The sequence below is a fragment of the Bactrocera oleae genome, chromosome 3 (genome assembly GCF_042242935.1).
Source record: "Bactrocera oleae isolate idBacOlea1 chromosome 3, idBacOlea1, whole genome shotgun sequence".
Classification (NCBI taxonomy): Eukaryota; Metazoa; Arthropoda; class Insecta; order Diptera; family Tephritidae; genus Bactrocera; species Bactrocera oleae.
Window position 1 is genome coordinate 52,477,459 of NC_091537.1, and position 27,679 is coordinate 52,505,137.

General features: G+C 34.4%; 1 protein-coding gene and 1 non-coding gene across 3 annotated transcripts in view; one reads left to right on the forward strand and one right to left on the reverse strand.

Moving 5' to 3' along the window:
• Positions 1–27,679, reverse strand: part of dpr19 (defective proboscis extension response 19) — a 334,249-nt gene that overhangs the window by 222,783 nt on the left and 83,787 nt on the right. For both annotated transcript variants that reach the window (XM_070106627.1, XM_070106628.1), the window contains exon 3: positions 12,862–13,007. In XM_070106627.1, coding sequence (XP_069962728.1) covers positions 12,862–13,007 — 146 coding nt within the window. The remainder of the gene's footprint in view (positions 1–12,861; positions 13,008–27,679) is intronic.
• Positions 13,885–14,050, forward strand: LOC118681963 (U1 spliceosomal RNA). The gene has a single exon (XR_004977672.1). It is a non-coding gene; the product is annotated as a U1 spliceosomal RNA (small nuclear RNA).

Here is a 27,679-nt window from a genome sequence, read left to right on the forward strand (position 1 = left end):
CGGCAAAATCAATTAATTTTATTCAAAATAGTCTCCTTCTGTTTTAATACAGCTTTTTGCACGGTCCAAGCCTTTTGAATGGCCTCCACGTCTGCATAACGCTTTCCTTTCATCGGCAAATGCATTTTTCCGAAAAGGTAGAAGTCGCCCGGTGCGATGTCAGGTGAATACGGGGAGTGGTAAATTGTTAAAATGTGATTTGTGGTCAAATATCGATGAGACGGCGCGTTATCTTGCAACAAACACCAACTTCCATCTTCGCAATATTCGGGCCGAACACGTAGAATACGGCTCACCAAACGCTTCAAAACTCCAAGGTAGAATACCGCATTAACGTTTTGGTCGGGAGAAACAAATTCTTTGTGGACAATGCCCTTGGAATCATAAAAACAAATCAGCATTGTCTACACTTTTGACTTCTCCAGGCGCGATTTTTTGGGTTTCGACTCATTTCTCATTTATGTCCTCACGACCGCATTGAAACCACATGTGCACTCTGCTACGGCATAGGCAATCATCGCCATAAGCTTGTTTTATCAATTGAAACGTTTCAGTAAAAGTTTTACCAATTTTAAAACAAAATTTAATGTTGGCTCTTTGTTCGAAGCTCATTTTCCCACGGATGACAAAAACATACTGACACTTCACCCAATAACTTCACTTCCAATTGATGAAATGTCATGAAATTTTTACTGGAAGTCGATAAAGGATAGCAGATTCTAACGCACTAGTCGACATATAGATGGCGCTACTAGAGTTTACTTTGTTACTGTTTACTTTGGAACGCACCTTGTATATATTTCTGTTGATCCCATTGATTTTTATTGAACTTATTTGCGTTAGTTTGGTAAAGTTTGGTTTTTTTTTTTAAAGATTAAGTGTGTTGATGGATTTGACGATGAATTGACGATGGACTCAATTTTTGGTTCGCCTTAATTTGGGTTGTTTCCTTTGAGGTACCGCAAATGATTTGTATTAAAGTTTAAATTTGAATTTTTATTAGACGTTGGTTTACGCGTTTGTTCGTTAAAATGTGAGCAAATTTTACCCTTAAATTGTTTGACTCAAGCTCTTGGGATTTGGAGGGTGCGTTTGGTCAGTCAGCTGGTTCTAAAGAAAAAATTTTCAAATAATCATTTTGTTGATAAGTAGTGTTAATTATACCCTGAACAAGGTGTATTAAGTTTGCCACGAAGTTTGTAACACCCAGAAGGAAATGTCGGAAACCCTATAAAATACAATAAATACATAAAGGTCAGCAAGATGAGCTGAGTTGATTTAGAAATATCCGTCTGTCTGTCCATATATACGCGAACTAGTCTCTCAGTTTTTGAGATATCGATCTTAAATTTAGGATTTGACCGTTTCTCACCAAGAAGCTACTCATGTGCTACTCTGCCATACAAACTGAACAATCGAAAGCAAGTTCTTATATGGAAAATTTTTTTATTTGACGAGATCACAAAATTAGGAATGGATTATTATCTAAGGCAATAATGGAATCTCCGAAAAAATTGTTCAGATCGGATCCCTATGCTATATTGTTGTCATTCAAGCTCAAGGATTGGAATCAAGTTCTTCTAACGAACCTTTTGTATTTGTAAAGCTACAATTCATATTAATGTTATTAAAATGAGAGACACTCAATTCAATGTCACCATTATAATTAGGCTATGTTATTGTAGAAAGTTCTGTATTTAATTTTTTTAAATTAGCTTTTGCAAAGTTAAACCGAGTACAAAAGCACGAAGTTTGATGATTATTATCCCGTACAATGCCTGAGATTTCGACAGATATTTCCAAAGCAGGATGATATGAGTCCTCTGGTAGAACAAAAGGATTACTTTGAATAACGGAACACTTTGCAGAGGTATCAACGTATACTACATCTAAGCATTTACCAAATTTATTCGGAATCAAATTAATTTGGTTCAGACCCAACTCGGGCATTTTTTCGAAAAACTCATTAAAACATGACCGATTGCAAATCGGCACGATATAGTCATCGAAAGGTTTCCACGAAGCACACGGTAAATTGAAATCACCTAATACAATTATTGAATCTGCATTATTTGCCATCGAGGTAGCACTATTTATTAAAGAAGCATGCTGCATGTATACAGATAAGTCCGAATTGGGTGGTATATGAGATAGGGTTAAATAAATAAAGCAACTATTAACGTATACTCTAATACATTTAAATTCAAATGAGTCGGTCCCTGGAACAAGAATATTTTCAGATGGGATAGAGGAATGCACGGCAAATAGAACACCTCCACCGATTCTGTTCAGTCGATCACATCTAAAAATTTGAAATTCGCTGTTTAAAATCTCATTATCAAAAATGTGAGGTTTTAACCAAGTTTCTGTAAATCCAATTATATGGAAATTAAAATTGGAACTGTTCAAATACAAGTCAGTTAATTTTGTATTAAGACCTCTAACATTTTGATAATAAATGCTTAGCGAATTTCTACCAATCAGTTTTTTATATCGGTGGTTGCTTTTGTTAATTTAACAATGTTTTCCTCAGTTTGACTTCTAAGTTTAGGTTTAAATTCGCGCACAAAAGCCCCAGGTGGCCAGAATTAACTATCTAAGATCTTTTTGAATGTTTCACGAGATACGTCTATTTTAAACGATGATATACTTCTATCATAATTGAAGTTAAATTTACGTATATTGATATCATCGATTTTTAAACGTGACGAAATGTAAGATTTAATGTCCTCCACCAAGGTATCTTTGGCAAGTCTCGAAATAAATATAGACTTTTTAGGCGGAATAACTATCAAATTATTAACTGATGTTACTAAGTTAATAGGGGGAGCATCTGGAATTGTGAGACACTTATTACTATTAGATAGAGCTTTAGGGGAATTGAGCTCTTTGGAAGTTGACGGCTTATCACCTTGAGGGCAAGGAGAAGAGAGATTTATTAGGTCATTGGGAGGAGACGTTCTTTTCTGAACAGAAGAACTAAGTGTTACTTCATCGGAAGGACGTTTACGCTTAGGAGCAGGTTTGGAGGATTCGTGAGAATCATTCAGGCACTTAAAAGATTTGAACAATTTTTCATAGTGCCTAAATTTTTCAGTGAGGGTTACAAGATCACGACCGATTTCGTTAAAGCCATTGCGTGTCTCCCTATAAACTTTAAATAGATCGATTTCAATAGATCTACAATTTAAACAGGACCAACGCAATCCCTTACAGTCGAAAATAGAATCTAAGATTCTACCAGTCAGTCCAGCACATTTAATATGGGCAAGCCCATCACAAAGCCAGCATGAAACGTAGCGATCTGACTCGCCTTTAATGTTACAATTGGGGAAGTTACAAGACATAATAAACCACAAGAATGAAGATCAAATAAAAGAGTAAGTAGAACAAAATTTAATAGATAAATAATAAATTAGTGTGTTAATAAAATATTAATAATAATAAATTCAATTAAGAACAATTTTTTTTTATCAAAGATTAAAACCAAGACAATTTGAAGAAGCAATATAGCGAGCAGTTTTAGAAGCACTGTAACAAATAAAAAGCTAAACGCAACACAGCTGTGAATAAAGAAGTAAATAAGATAAACAAAGAGAGAAAATAGAATAAAATAAAACAAAATGAAACAAAAGGCTGACTCGGCACCAAAAATTGGAAAGTTTAAACCTTTTAATACCGAACAAAACAGAACATTTAATACTTATCATAAAACTGAGAGTTTAATCACTAAAAATTTGTATTAACTCGGTAATAAAAATCAATTAAACTTCAAGAATTTTTTAAAATAAAAGCACAAATGTACACAGCTAAAAAATTACAGCTTAAGAGCTTGAAGTGTTGCCAGAATATACTATAGCTGACTTTTTACCGAAAATATCGGTCAACATAGCAGGCGGCAAGATCCACAAAGAAATCTAAAACGAATATGCCGTTTGAATTTGCGAGAGTATAAAATGTTCGGTTACATCCGAACTTAGCCCTTCCTCACTTGTTTCTTATAATTCCGTTTATGCGGTAGCGACGGCGTTGTCCACTACCCAGTTACTTTTAGTTTTTATTCTGTTTATGCGGTAGCGACGGTGTTGTTGACTACCCTGTCATTTATGTTATAATTATGTGTGAACAAATTTGTATTTAATACGTTAGGGAGCACATCCTTTAGCAGCACTATCACTTGTATAATGATCCAAAAACAGTTGACGAATCGATTGTGTGTTGCGCGCAGGATCGCTTTCGTATCGATAAGTTAATGTCAAAATGATTGCGCTGTCCAATTGTATATAGCGAATGATGATTTACCGATGTTCCCGTCCTTTTTGTTAGGTGTCTTCGTGCATGTTTTACTCAGGGATTGAGTGTGGTGGTGTCATCATGTGTAGTGTTCTCAATGTTGAGTGCAGTGTGGTGTATTTCATTAGGGTGTGCCAGTTTTACCCGAGTAGAGTGGTGTGTATATGTAGGGGTGGCTTATCTCATTTAAACATCCTGGGCCCCCTAGGCGAATACTTTGCCTAGTATTACACATATATGCTTATATTGCATGTATGTACTTCGGCGTGCTGCTGGTTGCGTAGCCGAGGGCGCGGCATACATCGTGATCCATATATATGTATGAATTTTGGTATGCATTTTGCTGTGCATGCAAAAGATATGTAACTTTATTTTGCGGATTTTGAGGTTGTATTTGCTTTTCGTACTTATTGAATTTGCGGTTGCTTCTTTTATAATTTTATTATTTGTATTGTTTATTTAAAATTTCTTTACCATGGGTGTATTACGGTTAGCGATTCCACGCCTGGCCCAGATATGGCCAGAATGGGTGCTCCTTTGAAACCTTTGAAGAGGGATCTTGCGATAGTGAGATTTGTGATTTTTTGAAGTGAGATTTGCAACTTTCACAAGTGTTTCCCATAACCTACACATTGGAAGTATGGTGACCTTTAATTTTGAATTGTATTTGATTATGAAAATTTAGGTAAGAGATGTTTCGATTTTTGGACTTTCTAGGACAATTACTCGTATGTTGCGGACGATATTATGTATGGAAGTGGGCGATTGTAGCCAAGAATCGGTAGATTTGGATATCCATAAGATTGTTTGAGGATTGTGACCATTTTTCTAATTGAAGAAGAATTAGGATTTTCGCTTGTATCATAATTGGCGAAAGCCATCCTGCGAGGTCAAAATTGTTATTGCGGATAATGCGGATATTGGCTCAGTGAGACATGAAAACTGGTCAGATATCGCATTCCATTGGATCCCCTGTATTTTTGTTTTACTGCCATTTTCAAGTTTAAGGAAATTAGAGTACAACAAATTTTCTTTTAAAATATTTAGTAATACAATATATCTTATATTTGGTTGAATTATATATATTTGTGTTTTTAACACTGGGGTTGTCAGAAGAAGCTCTAACTTGGTCTTTTGTTCCAATTTGTGGAGTGTTGGAAAGTTGTGGCTTTAGTGGTAGTCTTCACAATACTGATCTTTAACGGTTGTAACTGATATAAGGGGGCGTTTTTCTAACTCCCGAAATTTAATTAATTGTAAATTAAGGTATTCTTTTGAATTTTCGTCAACTTAAGTTGTTGATGTGGAAACTGGGTCTGTAACTAGTCCACTTAGAATCCAACCGAATTTAGTATTTTGGGCTAGAAGGGTCGTTGAAATTTTTTCAACCCCTTTAAGCATTATTTTCGATATAAGGTCGCTGCCTACTATTATATCTATTTGAGCGGGGGATTGCAGTTGGGATCTACTAGCTTCAGGTGTGAAACCTTTTGCCAATGCTTGCTATTTTTATGATAGCTTGCATATTTGCAAGTTGCGGTAAAACTATGGCTTCTGTTTGAATATGCTTATCCGCTTGGAGGTAAATTGGGGTAATGGGGCAGATTTGGTTTGAGTTTTGGACTACTCTTCCGCCCATTCCCGTAATTTCAAAATTCGATTGTTTTGATGGCAATTTTAGCCTATTTTGTGCCCTAGACACTACGAAGGATCGTTGAGATCCTTGGTCTATTAAGGCTCTAAGTTTGTAGAGTTCTCCTCGATGTTCGATGGAGATGACTGCTGTGGGTAGTAATACCCTATTTTGTATTTCGCTGTGTAGCGTTTGAGTGTTTTGTGACTTTCAGCAACATGGTGTCATTTGGCAATTTTCGGTATTGTGGTTTTCGGGATTTGTAGTTGAAACTAAACCCGTGGTTCTTTTTGTACTAATATATGTGCTCTTTTGGGGTGAGCTGTAAAATGTGCTGTAGTGAAGCTTTGTGTGATGTCTTTTCCGACAGTAGATGCAATTGAATTTGCTTTTGCAATTTTTATGAGTATGCCTATGTGACAAGCAATTTGTACATAATCTTTTCCATCTTATAAAATTGTTTCTTTCGTGAATTTTTAATTTTTTAAATATTTTGCGAGATTGTAGTATATGCCCTCTTGTGCATAGTTCGCATGACGTATGTTTATTCTGTTCGGATGTGAACGAATTCGTTTTGTAAAGGCTTCTGTTTAATTTGTTTTTGCTAGCTTGGTGTTTATTGAAGCTTCTTTTTAGGTCGTGTTGTACAATTTGTGTTTTAATTAGTTTTTTGTCTACCCTTTCAGCGATTTCGTACTGGGTAGTTAGAAAGTCTTTCATTTGTTGCCACGTGGGGCATTTCTTTCGTGATGAGAGCGCTTGCTTCCATAAAAGTAACTTAAAGTAAAAATAAAAGTTCTTCGGGTAATGCGGCAGTGGATATGTTTACCAGTATAGGGTCCCAGCTGTTTGTGGGCATATTTTGCGTCGATAAAACTGACAAACAATAAGAAACAGTGGATTGTGGTCTAATAAATTCTTCACTTGTTTCTTTTTGAATTTTAGGCAAGTTTATAGTGTCGTTACTTGTTTATCGACTAATAATCTTTCCTTTTCATATCTGAATTTTGTGATAATTTTGGATGGTTGATGTATAGGGCTGTAAATACATCAACCATCCAAAATTATCACAAAATTCAGATATGAAAAGGAAAGATGTCCCGGAAGGACGACCATTCTTCATAACCTCCATAAATGTTTCTGTGTCACTTGCCGGCACCTGGAGTTGGATGCCTGAACTTATCTATTGATTTTGTACTTGTAGCAGCTATACTCTCAGATGTGGAGTAGGTGCAATAGCTTTTATTAGCTTTAACTGATCGGAGATCATAGCTTTTGTAGATTCTTACTGGTCTAAGCAGTTTTCATATTTGGCGTAAGGCAATGATTTAAAATTTAGTGGTTCTACTATGACGTCATGAGCCGCTTGGAGGCGAGTCCAAAAATTGTTAAGATTTTGCTTTTTCGTATATATTAATCTGTCACTCTCGGAAATGAATTTGGCAACCTGTTTTAAACGTATAGTTCCTGTAGGTGTATTTTGATTTTTGTCGTCATTAACCATTTTTATTATGTTATTTATTACTATATGTGTCAAAGTTAATTAAAATTTTCTCAGTATAAACTTATTTAAACGCAGCGATAAATGATAATTAATACCGAATACTCTTTTACGTATATAAGAGTTTTTTTTCCTATTAGATAAATATTTACTTACGAAATAATTATTTATTTTGTATATTATTTTAAATATTTTGTTGTGAGTGTAATTTTAATTTTCTTAATTTAATTATTAAGAATCGCACTTTTAATTTAACAATACTTTTTATGTCCTTATTGATGTATTTAAGTACACCTTAATACACGGACTTGTATGTATATATTTATGTATTATATGTGCTCGTGAATTGAGAACTCGTTGAAGAGATCAATACACTTTTATACATAAGTATGCACGGATTGTTTATGTGTATGTATGTTTATTTTCTATTGCAATTGAGAGCTCGTTGAAGAGATCAATGTGCTTTTAGTAGTACACAATCCTGCGTATTTTGTTTGCCAAAGAACAAGGGGTATTGCCGGATAGTTGCCAATGTGGACTTTAAAAGTTTGTATATATTTATAAATATGTAGCTTTATTTTGAGGGATTTTTTGTGTTTGTTTCTTAATAGTTTAATTTTTAATAAATTCGTTTATCATATATTTGTTTTATCGCCGTTTGATAATTTTCGAAATTTATGATATTAAATAATTTTATTAGCTCCCAAAGTAGGGTACAAAGTTACAGGTATATTAATGGCCGTTTGTTTACATAAATGTGTATACGTATGTATGTTTGTTAGCACAGCGAAGAGAGCGGGAAAGCGAAGTGAATATTATATTATGGTATTCTTCCGTATGCACTTTGGATATAGTATGCAATCCTGCTTATTGTTTTTTTTTTCCAAACATAAGGGGTATTGCTGGAAAATATTAGAAAGTAAATGCTTTATTGTTTTTATACCCTGAACAGGGTATATTAAGTTTGCCACGAAGTTTGTAACACTCAGAAGGAAACGTCGGAGACCCTATAAAATATATACATAAATGATCAGCATGATGAGCTATCGATCTAAAATTTTGCACCTGTCCTTTTCTCACTAAGAAGCTGCTCATTTGTCGGAACGGCCGATATCGGACCACTATAGCATATACATAGCTGCCATACAAACTGAACAATCGGAATGAAGTGCTTGTATGGAAAACTCTTTCATTTGACGAGGTATCTTCACGAAACTTGGCATGGATTATTATTTAAGGCAATAATCTAATCGCCAAAGAAATTGTATAGATCGGATGACTATAGCATTTAGCTGTAATATTAACTGAACGATCGGAGTAAAGTGCTTGCATGGAAGATTTGTTAATTTGACGAGGTATGTTCACGAAATTAAGCACGAGTTATCGCTAAAGGCAACAAATTATTCTCCGTGGAAATTTGTCAGATCAGATCACTATATCATATAGCTACCATACAAATTGAACGTTCGGAATAAAGTTCTTGTAAGGGGCCTTTGTATTTGTGAAGGGTATTATAGCTTCGGTGCAACCGAAGTTAACGTTTTTTCTTGTTTTTATTTATGTTTTGTCTTTGGTTTTCGCACCCGGTTTTTGTTCTAGTTGGTTAAAATATTTGTATTTTTTGCTTTTTAACACGCACTTTATGTATGCTTGTTTTTGTTTGTTATTTTCTCTTCACATTATTACTTTGTATATACATATATATTTTACATACCAATATACAAGTATGTTAAAGCACTGTGTGTTTGTCACCACTTTTTGTTTCACTGCACTCTTTTCGTTGGTTTTTTATACTCTCGCAACCTGTTGCTACAGAGCATAATAGTTTTATTCACCTAACGGTTGTTTGTATCACCTAAAACTAATCGAGTTAGATATAGGGTTATATATATATAAATGATCAGGAGCAAGCTCTAACCTTTGTAAAAATTGAGATATCTTTATACAACTTGGTAGACATGTTTCTTGGTACCGTGAGACGCTTGGTATTGCAGATAGGCGTAATTGGACCACTGCCACGCCCACAAAACGCCATGAATCAAAAACAAATAAATTGCCATAACTAAGCTCCGCAATAAGATACAAGACTGTTATTTGGTACACAGAATCCCATTAAGGAGGGGCATCTGCGTGGTCCCGCCTCTAATAGGTTTAATGTGCATATCTCCTAAACCGCTAATGCTATAATAACAAAATTCACCGGAAGCAAATGTTTTTAGCACTTCTTTTGACGGTGTAAAAATAGTTGACATCGGGTGGCAACTCCGCCCACTACCCATATAACGGTACTGTTAAAAACTACTAAAAGCGCAATAAATCAAGCACTAAACACGCCAGAGACATTAAATTTTATCTCTGGGATGGTATGAGATAACTTTATAGGAACCGTGTTCAAAATTAGACAGTGGGCGTGGCACAGCCCACTTTTAGGTGAAAACCCTTATCTTGAGATCTGCTTAACCGATTTCAACCAAATTCGGTGCATGGCGTTCTTTTAATGTTTCTATGTCATAGTACGAAAATGGGCGAAATCGGTTTACAACCACGCCTACTTCTCATATAACACCATTTTTAATTTCATCTGATTCTTTGACTTTCCACTATGCAAATCAAGCAAAAATGACTGTATCGGGATAAAACTTTGCGTGAATAATGCGATTAAAGCATGCCACCTTGTGGCCAAAAATTGTCTGAATCGAACCAAAACTGTTTAAGCCCCTAAGTACTAAATATGTGTCAATCCACAAAGAAATCTCAAACGAGTATACTATTTGACTTTGCGAGAGTATAAAATGTTCGGTTACATCCGAACTTTGCCCTTCCTTACTTGTTTTTGTTATATATTCTGACACTATAGCTTAGCTTGTTGTATGCATGTTGTTTCTTCTTGTTTTTTTTTTGGGGAGGTCACTGAACTTTGTGCTAAGTATGGGTATACATAATTGTGTATATTATTTTCGCTATGGATATTTGATCGATGTTAAATTGAAACAAGAACGTTTAAAGTGGACTGAAGCTAGTTGTTTAGCTCCAAAGCAGGTGAAGTCTCAACGATCAGCAAAGAAGATTATGGCATCAGTTTTTTGGGATGCAAAAAAAAATTTGTTAATTGATTATCTGCAGAAAAATAAAACAATCAATCTGAACATTATTGCAATCTTTTGGAACAGCTAGAGGAAAAAATTAATGAGAAAAGACCTAGTTTGCAGCACAAAAAAATCATTTTTCATCAAGACTATTAACCTGCTCACAAAGGGTTTTAACAATGACAAAATTAAACGAATTAAAGTACGAATTGCTTGGGCATTCACCAGTTTTGGATCTCAGCGAGAGGTAGTACTCATCAGAAACCTGAAACAATTCCTTCGTGGAAAGCATTTTTCGTAAAATGAAGAAGTTATTACAGCCGTGGACGGGTATTTTGCAGAGCTTCAGAAAGTCATTAAAGGAAAGGCATAAAATTATTGAAGGATCATTGGAATAAGTGTATTGAAGTTAAGGGAGATTATGTTGAATACAAAAATATACTTCGTACCAAAAACAGTATATTTTTATTGCAAACGTCGACACTTTTCAACTAACCGGTATACACAGCTGTATACATTAAACCAAACTGTTTTTGGGTTTTCCGGTATATTATTAACACAGTTTGGTGAACGTTCTATTTAAGTATTTAGTTAATTTTATTTTAAAAAAGCCGCAATTTAACATATTGTATATATGTACATTAAGGTATCCCAAAAATATTAAATTTTTTGAAGTCAATGAGGAAAAATCGATACAATGGTCTTGAAAGCTGCTTTACAGAAATAAGTCCACAAAATATGGTATGTAGGTATGTACCGACGAAATAGCTGTCTGTAAACTAAGAAATTATATGACAAATGGTTAAAAATATCCGTCAATCCGGGGTAAACGCTAAATTCCATCTAAAGAACAACTCTGTAGTTAATTTTAGTTTCAGTAAATAATAAATGTAGTTTCTTATATCTTCCTGTTTTTAATAAATAAATAATTTCCATTTCACTCCGTTTCGGTAATTTCCGTTTTACAAAAGGAAAAAACATCGAAGACTTCGTATCAGTACAAATTAAGCGTCGTTCACCCGGCTTCAAATTGATGATTGTTTTCAAATATGCTACGTACAAAAACACCCGAAAATACACCGACTATAAAAAACAAGCTTAAAAAGAAAATTTTTAGAACAATGTTTTTTTATGTATAATATTGTGTTTTATGTATAATATTAAATAGTAATAAGTTCGAATTTCTAAAAATCTTCTGTATTTATCCGGTACAAAATTTCTTATTTTATGTTCAGCATCAAGTCGGCGGGTTGTTATGATTCAATCGTAACAAAAACAAGTTTAAGTTTTTATGTAACACAACCTTTCATCATTAATTTCACGCCTCTCATAGTACCTACATTCTCACATGTATCGATTAGTCGATACATTTTTTTATCATTACTTGATTTTATTTATTGTGTACTTCAGATCGCATTATTGTCAAGAAATGAGGTTCAATCTTTTTATTAAAATATCTAACAAAATTGCTAATATTTTGTATAAAATCAGGCTACGACCGACGACCTTATATTCGGTACTTGGGGGCTTTAAAAGGTATAGTCCGATTTCATATACGAAGTAGGTTTTGTGACTCAACTTAGTTACAAACTTCATATTCCTCCGATGAAATTACGTGGGATTTGGTCCTCTTTTGCTCACCTCCAACACAATCATTTTAGGTCTGTTGTCGTGTAAAATTAATCAATGTTTTATGTAATAGTTCGAATACTTCTTTGTAATTCCCCAATAGCCTAAAAAAACTTTCTATATCTACGTTTCAAGCCATAAAATATTTCCAAATTTGCGTTGAATTTATAATCAAAATTTCTTAATAATTGGTATGAACAACTTTCATGCTGCACAACACATTGAAAAGTCTTTGGCCTGGCCTACAAATCGCGCAATAAAAAGGTCTCAAGATGACGGTGCCTCTGCTATTTTTTATTTATTCCGTATTTTGATTAAAAAAACCTGTTAAGAAAAAACACCGTTGATGCAACGCATTGGCAAATGTTACATCAATTCCATCACAGCATATTCAATGGTTAAGTACTTTGGCGTCGTAACCGTGCCAGCACAAATGATCCACTCTGCTTAAGAAAACATCGTCATGTTAGCGTGTGCTTGAAATTAAATTTTCGCATCTTATTCACGTATTTTGATAAATCAAAAAATTTTTTGTAGGTTAACTCGAAGATGATATACAATATTACAGTTACAGTGATCGTTATTGGATCGATCTGACTTCCAAATCAAAATTAGGCCAAAAGCTTTTCAGTTCGTTTGCATATACATACATACTTGTATGTTAAAGTATAATAATATAATATAATATAATATAAGTAAGTAATAAATACAATACTTACTGTTGCTGGAGAATTTAGTTTGACGACACATGGTAAAACAGCCAAACCACCTTTCTGTGCTATAACACGAGTGCTATTCTTTGTAGTAAAATGAGATTGACTAGATTCCATGAAATGGTTTTTTATAGGTGACATTTTACTGACGTCTGCAAAAACACAATACGTAAATAGTACAATAAAGTAAAGTTCGCTTAAGGATAAAATTTAAACAGCGAATTTAATATTGGCACGTCTAACTAGTAAGAAAAGACTAAACTGAGACTAATAAAATACTCGAAGAAATTCTCATTCACACTGCACAAGCTTTTATCTGTCAAACTATAAATTTGTAACAGAGCAAAAAAGAGGTATTCTCTACAAAAAGGTTGCTTTAAAGTTTTTTTAAGTGTGCACTGCTCCACCATATTTTTTTGAAGTGAAACTTCTAATGGGAGTTCGGAAAATGTTGCGTTAAACGTTTAACGCGCAGTGGCTAGGGTGTATGAGGCAGAGAGAAAGCTTCGCAACTTGGTGGTTTAGGGAGTGAAGAACCTAATACAAACATACAGGGTGGCGCACGAATCATAATACAAAAAACTTAAAAACTTTAATAACTTTTTTTAAATCAATGCATTATATTTTTTTTTCTTTAGTGTATAGCAAATTTTATTTTATTTTATGTAATTAATTATTTTTAAAATTTTTGGCCGTAAATGACCTCGATACCACGAATATACGACACCTAAATAGAAAATTATACGATATAAAGTATACGTCTTTGGCGCAGTTCGGGGGAAAAAAGATTCATAAATTTGACATCGTTTTTTTCAAAGAAGTATGGCCCGACAATACACCTTGATGAAACTGCTCCCGTCACAGTGACTCGTTCTGGGGGAAGCTCCATCTCGTGGAGCAGAGCAAGAAATTCTAAATCACCACTACAATTTTCGGTCCGTTATTCTATTAATATCTTGTTACTGGGAAATTCTCTGCTTTTTTAAACAAGTTGTAGTTCAAGAGTCAAGCTTGTATGCTGAACAAATCATACTTATCTGGCGTAGAGTTTACCGTGATCATGAAGGCGGTTCGTCCTTAGCAAGACTTGGCAATTGCACTTCAGCTGAGTTGACCTTCACGATAATTCCTAATGCGAATAACTTGTGTGTGTAATTTTTCGTATTATTAATGTGAATACAGCGCTCGCTTAAAGTGAGAATTATATTTAAAACAATACAATTTTGTGTTTGCCAAAAATATCAGGTTTTCCAATCTAATAGTCATGATCTGTAATTATTGTATTCAGTAACGTTTACAGTTTATAGTGGGAAGATATACGCAAGAACAACGATTATAAATTATTCAATTTAATTATCAAAATAATAGTTCTCCAATTGCAACTTTTCGTGCGCTTTTGTCGTTATGGTTATGTTGAGTGGTGCGGTAAATAAACAAAACTGTCGGTTCTGGTGCAAAAAAAATCCACAAATAATTCATAAACAGCCAATACATTCACCTATATTGAGAGTTTGGTGTGGTTTTTGGTCTGGTGGAATCATCAGTCTGCACTTCTTTCGAAATGATGGTGGTGATACCATTATTGTCGGTATTGAATATATGATAAAGAACTTTTTGTGGTCGCAATTTGAAGAAGTTTATCTTGACAACATCTGGTTCCAACAAGACGGGACTACGTGCCACACAGAACGATAAGGTGCAAATTGAATTTTGCATGATGCTCGATTGGACGGCTAACAGAGCTGAAAAACACCGAGTAGGTGTTCTAATGTATTCGCTATTTAGCAGAAATGAGAACTTTAAACAACATTCTCTGGCAGAAATACGTATCTACCAATATAAAGAGAAATATGAAAATTTTTGAAGAAAACATACAAATGCCACTTCACATACATATGTATGCGTGATTATTTTTTGTTATAAAGGATGTTTTTTTTAGAGATATAGAACTTTAAATTGCAATAAAACAACGTTGGATTATTCGATTGACGTGAATTTTATTTATCCGAAAGAAAATCTTGTGGCATTACGTTTTAAATATGATTTCTGGCATATGACCGCCACGGCTGGCTTGGATGTAGTCCAATCTGGACGTCCAATTTTCGTTGACATTTTCCAACATTTGTGGCCGTATATTGGCAACAACACGGCGAATGTCGTCATAGACCAATGACTTAAATAACCCCACAGAAAGTAGTCTAGCGGTGTTAAATCACAAGATCTTGGAGGTCAATTCACAGGTCTAAAACGTGAAATTAGGCGGTCACCAAACGTGTCTTTTAATAAATAGATTGTGGCACGAGCTGTGTGACATAGTGCGCGATACGTATTCCGCACAGAACCATTATTTTCGAAATAAATTGCATTATTTGCCAGCGTTGTTCAGGCGTGAGTTTATTCATGATGAATTGCCAAGCCAAACTGAGAATAAATCACTTGACAACTGTTAAATCGGTCGCCATCTGGAACAGTAATGCCAACTTAAAGTTCTATCCTCGAAAAAAAACCACCCAATATAAGCGATTTTTATGATGAAAAATTGATAAATTTTGATATTTTTTTTGCACAAATATGGAAAGATAAAATGTGAAAGATTCTGCAAAAAATGATTATTTTCTAATTTAAATTATTACAAAATTAATAATTTATCTATCTCCATATTGATGTACATACATATGGAGTCAAACATTGGTTTACAGTCGGCAATTTTGATGTCTTTTGTGTGTATGTATGTATATACTTGTATGTATGTACACATAGAGGAACAAACGTTGTTGTACAAAAATAACTCTCTCTCAAATAGCATGAGCAGCACAGAAATCAATATGACAGCCAAATTGACAAGTCCTAAATTGGTAATAAATCACACAACAACAACATTTGCGTAAAGCAAACGTCTTACACATCGCTTGCTTACTAGCATCTTTTCGCGACGTTGGGAAAAGGTAGAAATCATAAATTGAACAGCTTTCTGATGTTCCCCCAAAAGGAAAAGTGACAACCCCGCAAGCCCACAAAACACAGAAAAAAGTGGCAACAAAACTTTTGTCGATTTAAAATATGTTACAATTCCGATATATTTTTCCGTGGCTTGCAAAAATCTGCTCCAATATGTATGCACGGTTTTTTTTCGAAAATTAAGACTTTATTGTGAAAAAATTGTTATACATTTAATGTTCAAAGTATTACCCATCGGAAGCTACGATGTTTCCCATCTTTCTGGTAGTTTGTGGATTCCATCCCAAAAGAAGCCAATTTCTGATACCCTGTTCTGAAGTGAAACGTACTCCGGTGAGGTCATTCTGCATTGATCTGAACAAGTGGTAACCGAAAGGTGCTATGTCTGGGCTATAAGGCGGGTGAAGTAGAACTTCCCACCCACAGTTTTTCAAATAGTTTTTAACTGGCCTTGCAACATGTGGCGGAGCGTTGTCTTGATGAAAAACTATTGCTTCGTGTCTGGTTGCATATTCTGGTCGCTTTTCCGCGATGGCCCTGTTCAAACGAGTCAATTGTTTTCGATAGAGGTCCCCATTGATCGTCTGACCCGATTTCAATAGCTTATAATAGAGCACACCCTTGTGATCCCACCAAATACATAGCATAACCTTGGCACCATGGATATTCGGCTTTGCTGTAGATGTCGATGGTTGGCCGGGCTTCACATACGATCTCTTGCGCTTTGGGTTACCATAATGAATCCATTTTTCATCGCCAGTGACAATCCGATGCAAAAATTACTTCTTTTGGTGGCGTTGAACCAACGTTTCCGACTTGCAGAATCGACACTCGACGTCTCTTGGCTTTAATTCATAAGGCACCCAATTTCCAAGCTTCGAATATAGCCACAGATGAACACGACGCGAAATAATACTAGTAGAGCCCTCTCTTAGAAAACCGCACGAATTAATGTATACACCCACCCATAACCATAAACATACATATTTACAATGATTTGTAGGCAAAGCTGTTAGAGCGGCAAGGAAAGCGGTGACAATCGGAGAGCGTTCGTTTATTTTTTCGACGCATCTTGAACGCCTTAAATTTCGCGTCAGTCCTTCGACACATTTAGGGGTGTTGTAGAATCTGATAGTTGTCGGAATTGAAACCGATAAAAAATGTAGTAGGTGTAATGAATTCAGATATTATTGGTTTGACGTTCGAAACAGAAATTGTATCGGTTTAGGGTGTCACGGAAACCAATTTTATTGGTTTTGTTATCAGAAACTAAGCAAGAGGATAATCGCTGACAGTTGCGAAATCTAAGTTAAGAAATTACTTTACATTATTGTTACGATTTAAATCATATATATTTTTATATGGTTTATTGGAAAAAATCAAGATAATTTAAGAGGATTTACAAAACGTAATAAACCTAATTTAACACCCAAATACGTCTTTATTTAGTCGATAATGTGATATAAATCTGTAAACATGTAAATATACAAGCATACAAATTAATGTAAGCCAAATTTCACGTGCTGTGATCTATTAGTATCTATCTTTTAATATATCGTTGCTTTCTTTTATATAAAATAAAAGCTTAAATAGCGCAACTTACTGTAAACTTTTGTAGATTTTATTCAGTATTTTAAATTTATCAAACTCTTCCAAATTAATTCATTTGCAAGTTTTGTCACATTAATAAACAACTGCAGTCTTCGACTATCTCTCTTATTGAGCGGACGTGTTTTCTTGACTACGGTTTTCTTATGTGCCTTTGGCTTTGTTTTCGTAATTCACCTTGCATATAAGTGAACGTACTTTTGGTTTGTTTGGTTCGTACGGTAACTCGCGTTGCTAGTGCACAAGGAAAATAGGTTTGCTTTGCTTGCCTTAAATACCTTCAATGGAAAAATATTTTAAAAATAGAAACAGAAAATATTGTTCAATGCGAGAAGCACTAAGGTAATACAAAGTGCAATTACTCCCCACAACCACAAATACAACTACTGACCTTCTTCCACAACAAAAGCAAACTTCAAAAGAGAGCAATAACTGCTATGTAATTCATACCCACCAAAATTCACCAATTGAAACTACAAAAGAAACAACAAACAGCAATTCTAACTAAACGTTTCCCCAAACACAGACAAACTCAAACCAAAAAATTATTATTTTAGCAACCAAACTCTCTCTCTCTGTCTCTTCAGACAAATTCAATCTCTCTTCACCTACTTACTCGTGGAATATCTCTCCTCACATAATTCCTTCTCACTTTTTTCTCATATCGCCAAGAAATGTTCAAATTTCTGCAATGGAATATGAATGGTTTTTACAACAATTACACTGACCTAGAATTACTGATAAAAGAACAATCTCCAAGTGTAATACCATTGCAAGAGACACACCTTTCCTGTAACACCACAGCTGCAAGGAGTTGCTACTCTAATAAAAAAAAGATATCCCACACAAACTTCTTCCTACATGTTTTAATATCGCTACAATAGCAATGAAATTTTTTTTTTGGATTTAAATTAACCATCCTAACAGCTTATATCCCACCACTTCAAAACTTCAATATGAAAGAACTCCGCGATATAATCAGACCCATTCAAACACCCGTAATTATACTTCGCGATTTTAACTACTGGAGTCTTCTTTGGGGCTCCGAATGTACTAACCAAAGAGGTAAAGTCCTAGAAGATCTTATATTAGTGGAGAATTTAACTATTTTCTCCCACACATTTTTCCACTCACAATTCGTTTACGAATGTATACCTGGCCCTTTGTTCTTCTGCTATCGCCCCCAAACTAAACTTCTAAACTTTAACTGAACTATATAACAGTGATAATTTTCCTATTATAACTCATCTATCAACCCCCTTATCCAACAAAGGTTCAAAAAAGCCGAAATTTCTGCTGAACAAGGCGGATTGGTCTAAATTTCAACAACTTTGCGAAAGTTATTCTGCTGCACATTTAAATGAGAATACTATAAATAAAGAAAAAGCTACGATTACCAAAATAATTAAAACCTCTGTCCACGTTTCTATCCCTCAAACGGGTAAAACAAACCTTCAATAGTCATTTGCCTTATTGGTCTACCGAGATTTCCAAACTCAGAGAATAAAAACAATCACTATATAATTTGATAAAATATAAAAAAGCCAATGCAGTGTTTCGAAAAAATATTAAAGAAGCTAAGAGGGCTTGCCTACAAAAACTTACCGAAAGTATGGGCCGACAAAAATGTTCTATCAGGCTCCTATTCGCAATTTAACCTTAAATGTATCAATAGCCCGATTGGCCCAATTTTCGACTCAAAAGACATATCTAATTATCGCATCTGTAGGATCCGACTACTCGAGCGACTCAAATTTCCAGTCCTTGTTTGCATTAAATAAAAACGAACTTCTCAGATATAGTAAAGACACCCCAACTGTATATATTACCGAAATAGACATAACCATTGACGAGTCCGATTTCACAATATCAGGCAAGACTCCCGGTGCAGACAGAATTTCATATCCCATGCTTAAAAACTGACCTACAAGTCTGAAAAATAGATTTATTAAATTATACAACAACATTCTATGTCAAATTGTCTACCCCCAAAGCTGGAAAAATGCAGTGGCAGTAGACATTCCCAAATCCAATAATGTCTCAACAGATGTACTTGGTTACAGACCTATATCACTCCTCTGCTGCAAGGGCAAGGTGTTAGAAAAACTTTTATCAAAACGAATCTCTGGGTTTGCATTAAAAAACAACCTTTTCAGCCGAAACTAATTGGCAGGGCAAGGCACTATAGATGCTTTACTTTATTTCGAAGACTTCGCCGAAACTTCCTTATCGAAAAAAATCACGTATCTACTCTTAGTTTGGATTTAGAAAAAGCTTTCGACAGAGTCGGTTTACACGTTATCTTACGGCAGCTTGAGATTTGACAAAATGGTGAAAAAATATTTAATTTTGTTAAATCTTTCCTAATTAATCGTAAAATCACGGCCAAAATGAGTAATACTTTTTCAAATATGTAAAATATTTACAACGGGATTCCGCAAGGCTCACCATTATCTGTTTATAATCGCATATAACGAAATCAGTGTGATCATTTCTAAACATAAGCCCATCTATATATTATTATGTGATATTATTTATCCGGATGATGTGCTCCTTTTCTCCAAACAAAACAATCTTAATAATGTAAAACAAACTTTCTTAAACATCCTAACTGAAATTTTAAATTGGGCTAATGGTTCAGGTGCGAATGTCTCTATAAACAAATGTCAATTAGTCCATATTTGCAGCAAATACAAATGTAATAACTTCAATCTACAGTAAAATAATGTAAATATTGTAAATACTACTAGACTCAAATTTCTAGGTTTAATATTCGATAAGAGACTTACTTTTAAGGAACATTGTCCACATCTTCGTAAGCAACTAGCTTCTAGGCTTAATATACTTGTAATTAAGTATTTATCGTCAATATATTGTTTAATATATATCACATCACTTATCAATATCCAAGAGCTTTAATTTTATCTAGATAGATAGATTATGGTCTCCCTATCTACGGCAATTGTGCAAAAAGCAAACTCAAGCAAGTCTTTGTACCATATCATGCAGCTGTTAGAAGAAGTATTCGAGCTTTTCCAACATCACCATGTAGTAAAAACCAAAGGGACTGATGAAACAAACTCTAAAATTTGTTCCACTATCTCTAGATGCATCAAACTCGCTACTGATCTAGGTATTGCAACTGTACCGATAGAAAACTCTATTTCAGCCGCACCATGGTTACTTAGAAAAACCTCGTTTGAGCTTCAACTTTAAATACTTCAAAAGAAGAACTTTAACTCCAGGGTATACGAAAGCTTGTTTAAAGAACTCATTGTACAACACTACGCAGCACTTTTATTGCGATTTATATATGCTGCTTTAGCAGAATCGTATTTAAAGCTAAGTAAGCTTTTAAAAGATTTTGAATCCGGAACTTTATAAAGTGGGGCAATTTGCTAAAGTCTAAGAAAACATTCATCTGCGTAAAATAATTAGATATGCAAGTAATTGACAGATTTTCATAAGAATTGCAAACTTTATAACCCGTTTTTTTATAAAAAATTGGGTATGTAATTTAAAAGTAATCTAGTGGTAGAAATACTTTTAAATATAGTAAAAAACAAGTAAGGAAGGGCTAAGTTCGGATTAAACCGAACATTTTATACTCTCGCAAAGTCAAATGGTATACTCGTTTGAGATTTCTTTGTGGATTCACTGATATTTTCGGTAGAAGGTCAACTATAGGCACTGGGGTCCACATATTTAGTACTTAGGGGCTTGAACAGTTTTGGTTCGATTTAGACAATTTTTGGTCACAAGGTGGCATACTTTAAACGTATTATTCACGCAAAGTTTTACCCCGATATAATCATTGTTGCTTGATATGCATAGTGGAAAGTGAAAGAATCAGTGGGAATTGAAAATGGTGTTATATGGGAAATAGGCGTGGTTGTAGTCCGATTTCGCCCATTTTCGTAATATTACATAGAAATATGAAAAGAACGTTATGCACCGAATTTTTAAGCAGATCTCAAGATATGGGTTTTCACTTAAAAGTGGGCTGTGCCCGCCCACAGTCTAATTTTGAACGCGGTTCCTATAAAGTCATCTCATTCCATCCCAGAGATAAACTTTAATGTCTCTGGCGTGTTTAGTGCTTGATTTATCGCGCTTTTAGTAGTTTTTAACAGTACCGTTATATGGGGATTGGGCGGGCTTGTCACTCGATTTCACCCATTTTCACACCGTCAATTGAATTTCTAAAAAGATTTGCTTCCATTTATTTTTTCGACGCATCTTGAACGCCTTAAATTTCGCGTCAGTCCTTCGACACATTTAGGGGTGTTGTAGAATCTGATAGTTGTCGGAATTGAAACCGATAAAAAATGTAGTAGGTGTAATGAATTCAGATATTATTGGTTTGACGTTCGAAACAGAAATTGTATCGGTTTAGGGTGTCACGGAAACCAATTTTATTGGTTTTGTTATCAGAAACTAAGCAAGAGGATAATCGCTGACAGTTGCGAAATCTAAGTTAAGAAATTACTTTACATTATTGTTACGATTTAAATCATATATATTTTTATATGGTTTATTGGAAAAAATCAAGATAATTTAAGAGGATTTACAAAACGTAATAAACCTAATTTAACACCCAAATACGTCTTTATTTAGTCGATAATGTGATATAAATCTGTAAACATGTAAATATACAAGCATACAAATTAATGTAAGCCAAATTTCACGTGCTGTGATCTATTAGTATCTATCTTTTAATATATCGTTGCTTTCTTTTATATAAAATAAAAGCTTAAATAGCGCAACTTACTGTAAACTTTTGTAGATTTTATTCAGTATTTTAAATTTATCAAACTCTTCCAAATTAATTCATTTGCAAGTTTTGTCACATTAATAAACAACTGCAGTCTTCGACTATCTCTCTTATTGAGCGGACGTGTTTTCTTGACTACGGTTTTCTTATGTGCCTTTGGCTTTGTTTTCGTAATTCACCTTGCATATAAGTGAACGTACTTTTGGTTTGTTTGGTTCGTACGGTAACTCGCGTTGCTAGTGCACAAGGAAAATAGGTTTGCTTTGCTTGCCTTAAATACCTTCAATGGAAAAATATTTTAAAAATAGAAACAGAAAATATTGTTCAATGCGAGAAGCACTAAGGTAATACAAAGTGCAATTACTCCCCACAACCACAAATACAACTACTGACCTTCTTCCACAACAAAAGCAAACTTCAAAAGAGAGCAATAACTGCTATGTAATTCATACCCACCAAAATTCACCAATTGAAACTACAAAAGAAACAACAAACAGCAATTCTAACTAAACGTTTCCCCAAACACAGACAAACTCAAACCAAAAAATTATTATTTTAGCAACCAAACTCTCTCTCTCTGTCTCTTCAGACAAATTCAATCTCTCTTCACCTACTTACTCGTGGAATATCTCTCCTCACATAATTCCTTCTCACTTTTTTCTCATATCGCCAAGAAATGTTCAAATTTCTGCAATGGAATATGAATGGTTTTTACAACAATTACACTGACCTAGAATTACTGATAAAAGAACAATCTCCAAGTGTAATACCATTGCAAGAGACACACCTTTCCTGTAACACCACAGCTGCAAGGAGTTGCTACTCTAATAAAAAAAAGATATCCCACACAAACTTCTTCCTACATGTTTTAATATCGCTACAATAGCAATGAAATTTTTTTTTTGGATTTAAATTAACCATCCTAACAGCTTATATCCCACCACTTCAAAACTTCAATATGAAAGAACTCCGCGATATAATCAGACCCATTCAAACACCCGTAATTATACTTCGCGATTTTAACTACTGGAGTCTTCTTTGGGGCTCCGAATGTACTAACCAAAGAGGTAAAGTCCTAGAAGATCTTATATTAGTGGAGAATTTAACTATTTTCTCCCACACATTTTTCCACTCACAATTCGTTTACGAATGTATACCTGGCCCTTTGTTCTTCTGCTATCGCCCCCAAACTAAACTTCTAAACTTTAACTGAACTATATAACAGTGATAATTTTCCTATTATAACTCATCTATCAACCCCCTTATCCAACAAAGGTTCAAAAAAGCCGAAATTTCTGCTGAACAAGGCGGATTGGTCTAAATTTCAACAACTTTGCGAAAGTTATTCTGCTGCACATTTCAATGAGAATACTATAAATAAAGAAAAAGCTACGATTACCAAAATAATTAAAACCTCTGTCCACGTTTCTATCCCTCAAACGGGTAAAACAAACCTTCAATAGTCATTTGCCTTATTGGTCTACCGAGATTTCCAAACTCAGAGAATAAAAACAATCACTATATAATTTGATAAAATATAAAAAAGCCAATGCAGTGTTTCGAAAAAATATTAAAGAAGCTAAGAGGGCTTGCCTACAAAAACTTACCGAAAGTATGGGCCGACAAAAATGTTCTATCAGGCTCCTATTCGCAATTTAACCTTAAATGTATCAATAGCCCGATTGGCCCAATTTTCGACTCAAAAGACATATCTAATTATCGCATCTGTAGGATCCGACTACTCGAGCGACTCAAATTTCCAGTCCTTGTTTGCATTAAATAAAAACGAACTTCTCAGATATAGTAAAGACACCCCAACTGTATATATTACCGAAATAGACATAACCATTGACGAGTCCGATTTCACAATATCAGGCAAGACTCCCGGTGCAGACAGAATTTCATATCCCATGCTTAAAAACTGACCTACAAGTCTGAAAAATAGATTTATTAAATTATACAACAACATTCTATGTCAAATTGTCTACCCCCAAAGCTGGAAAAATGCAGTGGCAGTAGACATTCCCAAATCCAATAATGTCTCAACAGATGTACTTGGTTACAGACCTATATCACTCCTCTGCTGCAAGGGCAAGGTGTTAGAAAAACTTTTATCAAAACGAATCTCTGGGTTTGCATTAAAAAACAACCTTTTCAGCCGAAACTAATTGGCAGGGCAAGGCACTATAGATGCTTTACTTTATTTCGAAGACTTCGCCGAAACTTCCTTATCGAAAAAAATCACGTATCTACTCTTAGTTTGGATTTAGAAAAAGCTTTCGACAGAGTCGGTTTACACGTTATCTTACGGCAGCTTGAGATTTGACAAAATGGTGCAAAAATATTTAATTTTGTTAAATCTTTCCTAATTAATCGTAAAATCACGGCCAAAATGAGTAATACTTTTTCAAATATGTAAAATATTTACAACGGGATTCCGCAAGGCTCACCATTATCTGTTTGTAATCGCATATAACGAAATCAGTGTGATCATTTCTAAACATAAGCCCATCTATATATTATTATGTGATATTATTTATCCGGATGATGTGCTCCTTTTCTCCAAACAAAACAATCTTAATAATGTAAAACAAACTTTCTTCAACATCCTAACTGAAATTTTAAATTGGGCTAATGGTTCAGGTGCGAATGTCTCTATAAACAAATGTCAATTAGTCCATATTTGCAGCAAATACAAATGTAATAACTTCAATCTACAGTAAAATAATGTAAATATTGTAAATACTACTAGACTCAAATTTCTAGGTTTAATATTCGATAAGAGACTTACTTTTAAGGAACATTGTCCACATCTTCGTAAGCAACTAGCTTCTAGGCTTAATATACTTGTAATTAAGTATTTATCGTCAATATATTGTTTAATATATATCACATCACTTATCAATATCACAAGAGCTTTAATTTTATCTAGATAGATAGATTATGGTCTCCCTATCTACGGCAATTGTGCAAAAAGCAAACTCAAGCAAGTCTTTGTACCATATCATGCAGCTGTTAGAAGAAGTATTCGAGCATTTCCAACATCACCATGTAGTAAAAACCAAAGGGACTGATGAAACATACTCTAAAATTTGTTCCACTATCTCTAGATGCATCAAACTCGCTACTGATCTAGGTATTGCAACTGTACCGATAGAAAACTCTATTTCAGCCGCACCATGGTTACTTAGAAAAACCTCGTTTGAGCTTCAACTTTAAATACTTCAAAAGAAGAACTTTAACTCCAGGGTATACGAAAGCTTGTTTAAAGAACTCATTGTACAACACTACGCAGCACTTTTATTGCGATTTATATATGCTGCTTTAGCAGAATCGTATTTAAAGCTAAGTAAGCTTTTAAAAGATTTTGAATCCGGAACTTTATAAAGTGGGGCAATTTGCTAAAGTCTAAGAAAACATTCATCTGCGTAAAATAATTAGATATGCAAGTAATTGACAGATTTTCATAAGAATTGCAAACTTTATAACCCGTTTTTTTATAAAAAATTGGGTATGTAATTTAAAAGTAATCTAGTGGTAGAAATACTTTTAAATATAGTAAAAAACAAGTAAGGAAGGGCTAAGTTCGGATGTAACCGAACATTTTATACTCTCGCAAAGTCAAATGGTATACTCGTTTGAGATTTCTTTGTGGATTCACTGATATTTTCGGTAGAAGGTCAACTATAGGCACTGGGGTCCACATATTTAGTACTTAGGGGCTTGAACAGTTTTGGTTCGATTTAGACAATTTTTGGTCACAAGGTGGCATACTTTAAACGTATTATTCACGCAAAGTTTTACCCCGATATAATCATTGTTGCTTGATATGCATAGTGGAAAGTGAAAGAATCAGTGGGAATTGAAAATGGTGTTATATGGGAAATAGGCGTGGTTGTAGTCCGATTTCGCCCATTTTCGTAATATTACATAGAAATATGAAAAGAACGTTATGCACCGAATTTTTAAGCAGATCTCAAGATATGGGTTTTCACTTAAAAGTGGGCTGTGCCCGCCCACAGTCTAATTTTGAACGCGGTTCCTATAAAGTCATCTCATTCCATCCCAGAGATAAACTTTAATGTCTCTGGCGTGTTTAGTGCTTGATTTATCGCGCTTTTAGTAGTTTTTAACAGTACCGTTATATGGGGATTGGGCGGGCTTGTCACTCGATTTCACCCATTTTCACACCGTCAATTGAATTTCTAAAAAGATTTGCTTCCAGTGAATTTTGTTATTGAGAGATATGCACATCAAACCTATTAGGGGCGGGACCACGCCCACTTTAAACCAATTTTTTTTAACTGCAGATGCCCCTCCCTAACGTTATTCTGTGTACCAAATAACAGTGTTGAATCTTAATGCGGAGCTTAGTTATGGCAATTTATTTGTTTTTGATAAATGGCGTTTTGTGGGCGTGGCAGTGGTCCGATTACGCCCATCTGCAATACCAACCGTCTCACGGTATCAAGAAACATGTCTACCATGTTTCATAAATATATCTCAATTTTTACTCAAGTTAGAGCTTGCACGGACGGACAGACGGACGGACGGACAGACAGTCACCCGGATTTCAACTCGTCTCTTCATCCTGATCATTTATATATACATAACCCTATATCTAACTCGATTAGTTTTAGGTGATACAAACAACCGTTAGGTGAACAAAACTATTATACTCTGTAGCAACAGGTTGCGAGAGTATAAAAATGATGCGAAACAATTCAGTATTCATATTCTATGAAATTTTTAATGAATTACAATCAAATTTGGTATTTTATTAAGTTATATTATAGGTCATAGACACACTTAGTTTTATTACTACAATAAATTTTACTTCCCGTCAGCTAATATTGTATTACAATCATCTCCAAATGAGATATATGGGATGTAAACTCAACTGAAGAAGCTAAATTTAATATAATGAGTTGATGTGAAAACGTCAACCAGAGGATCGCAATTCATTATATATAAGGTTTGGACCGCTGTTTAAGCCAATTTCATTCATATTCCCTCACAGTTTTTTAAGAAAACTTCTTAATTTAATTTTATTAAGGGGGGAAACCAGTTAAGATGATTCAAAAAAGACGATTTTTTATTATTGCATAAATTGTATCACACATTTTGTCAAGTGGAAAGGTAGATATTATTATACAGGCTATATTGGAGACAGAGACAGGGATGGGATAATTGAGTTTATTTTGACATTGTTGAGGTATACTTTGAAATTTTAGAACTTCTGGTAGACGTTTAGGCATGGAATGTACTAATTTCCTCGTATCTTCAGCCGAAATTTTACTCCATTCATTCAATAAAACGGTCTTGAGCATTTCTTTGTTGGTAACCCTATGTGTGCGAATACTGCGCTCCAATAGAGCCCATAAATGCTCAATTGGATTGTCGATTTAAATATATTTATTTATATTATCAAATTTATTCATTATATTTTCGATAAACTCGATGCCACCAACTCCACTTGCTGCC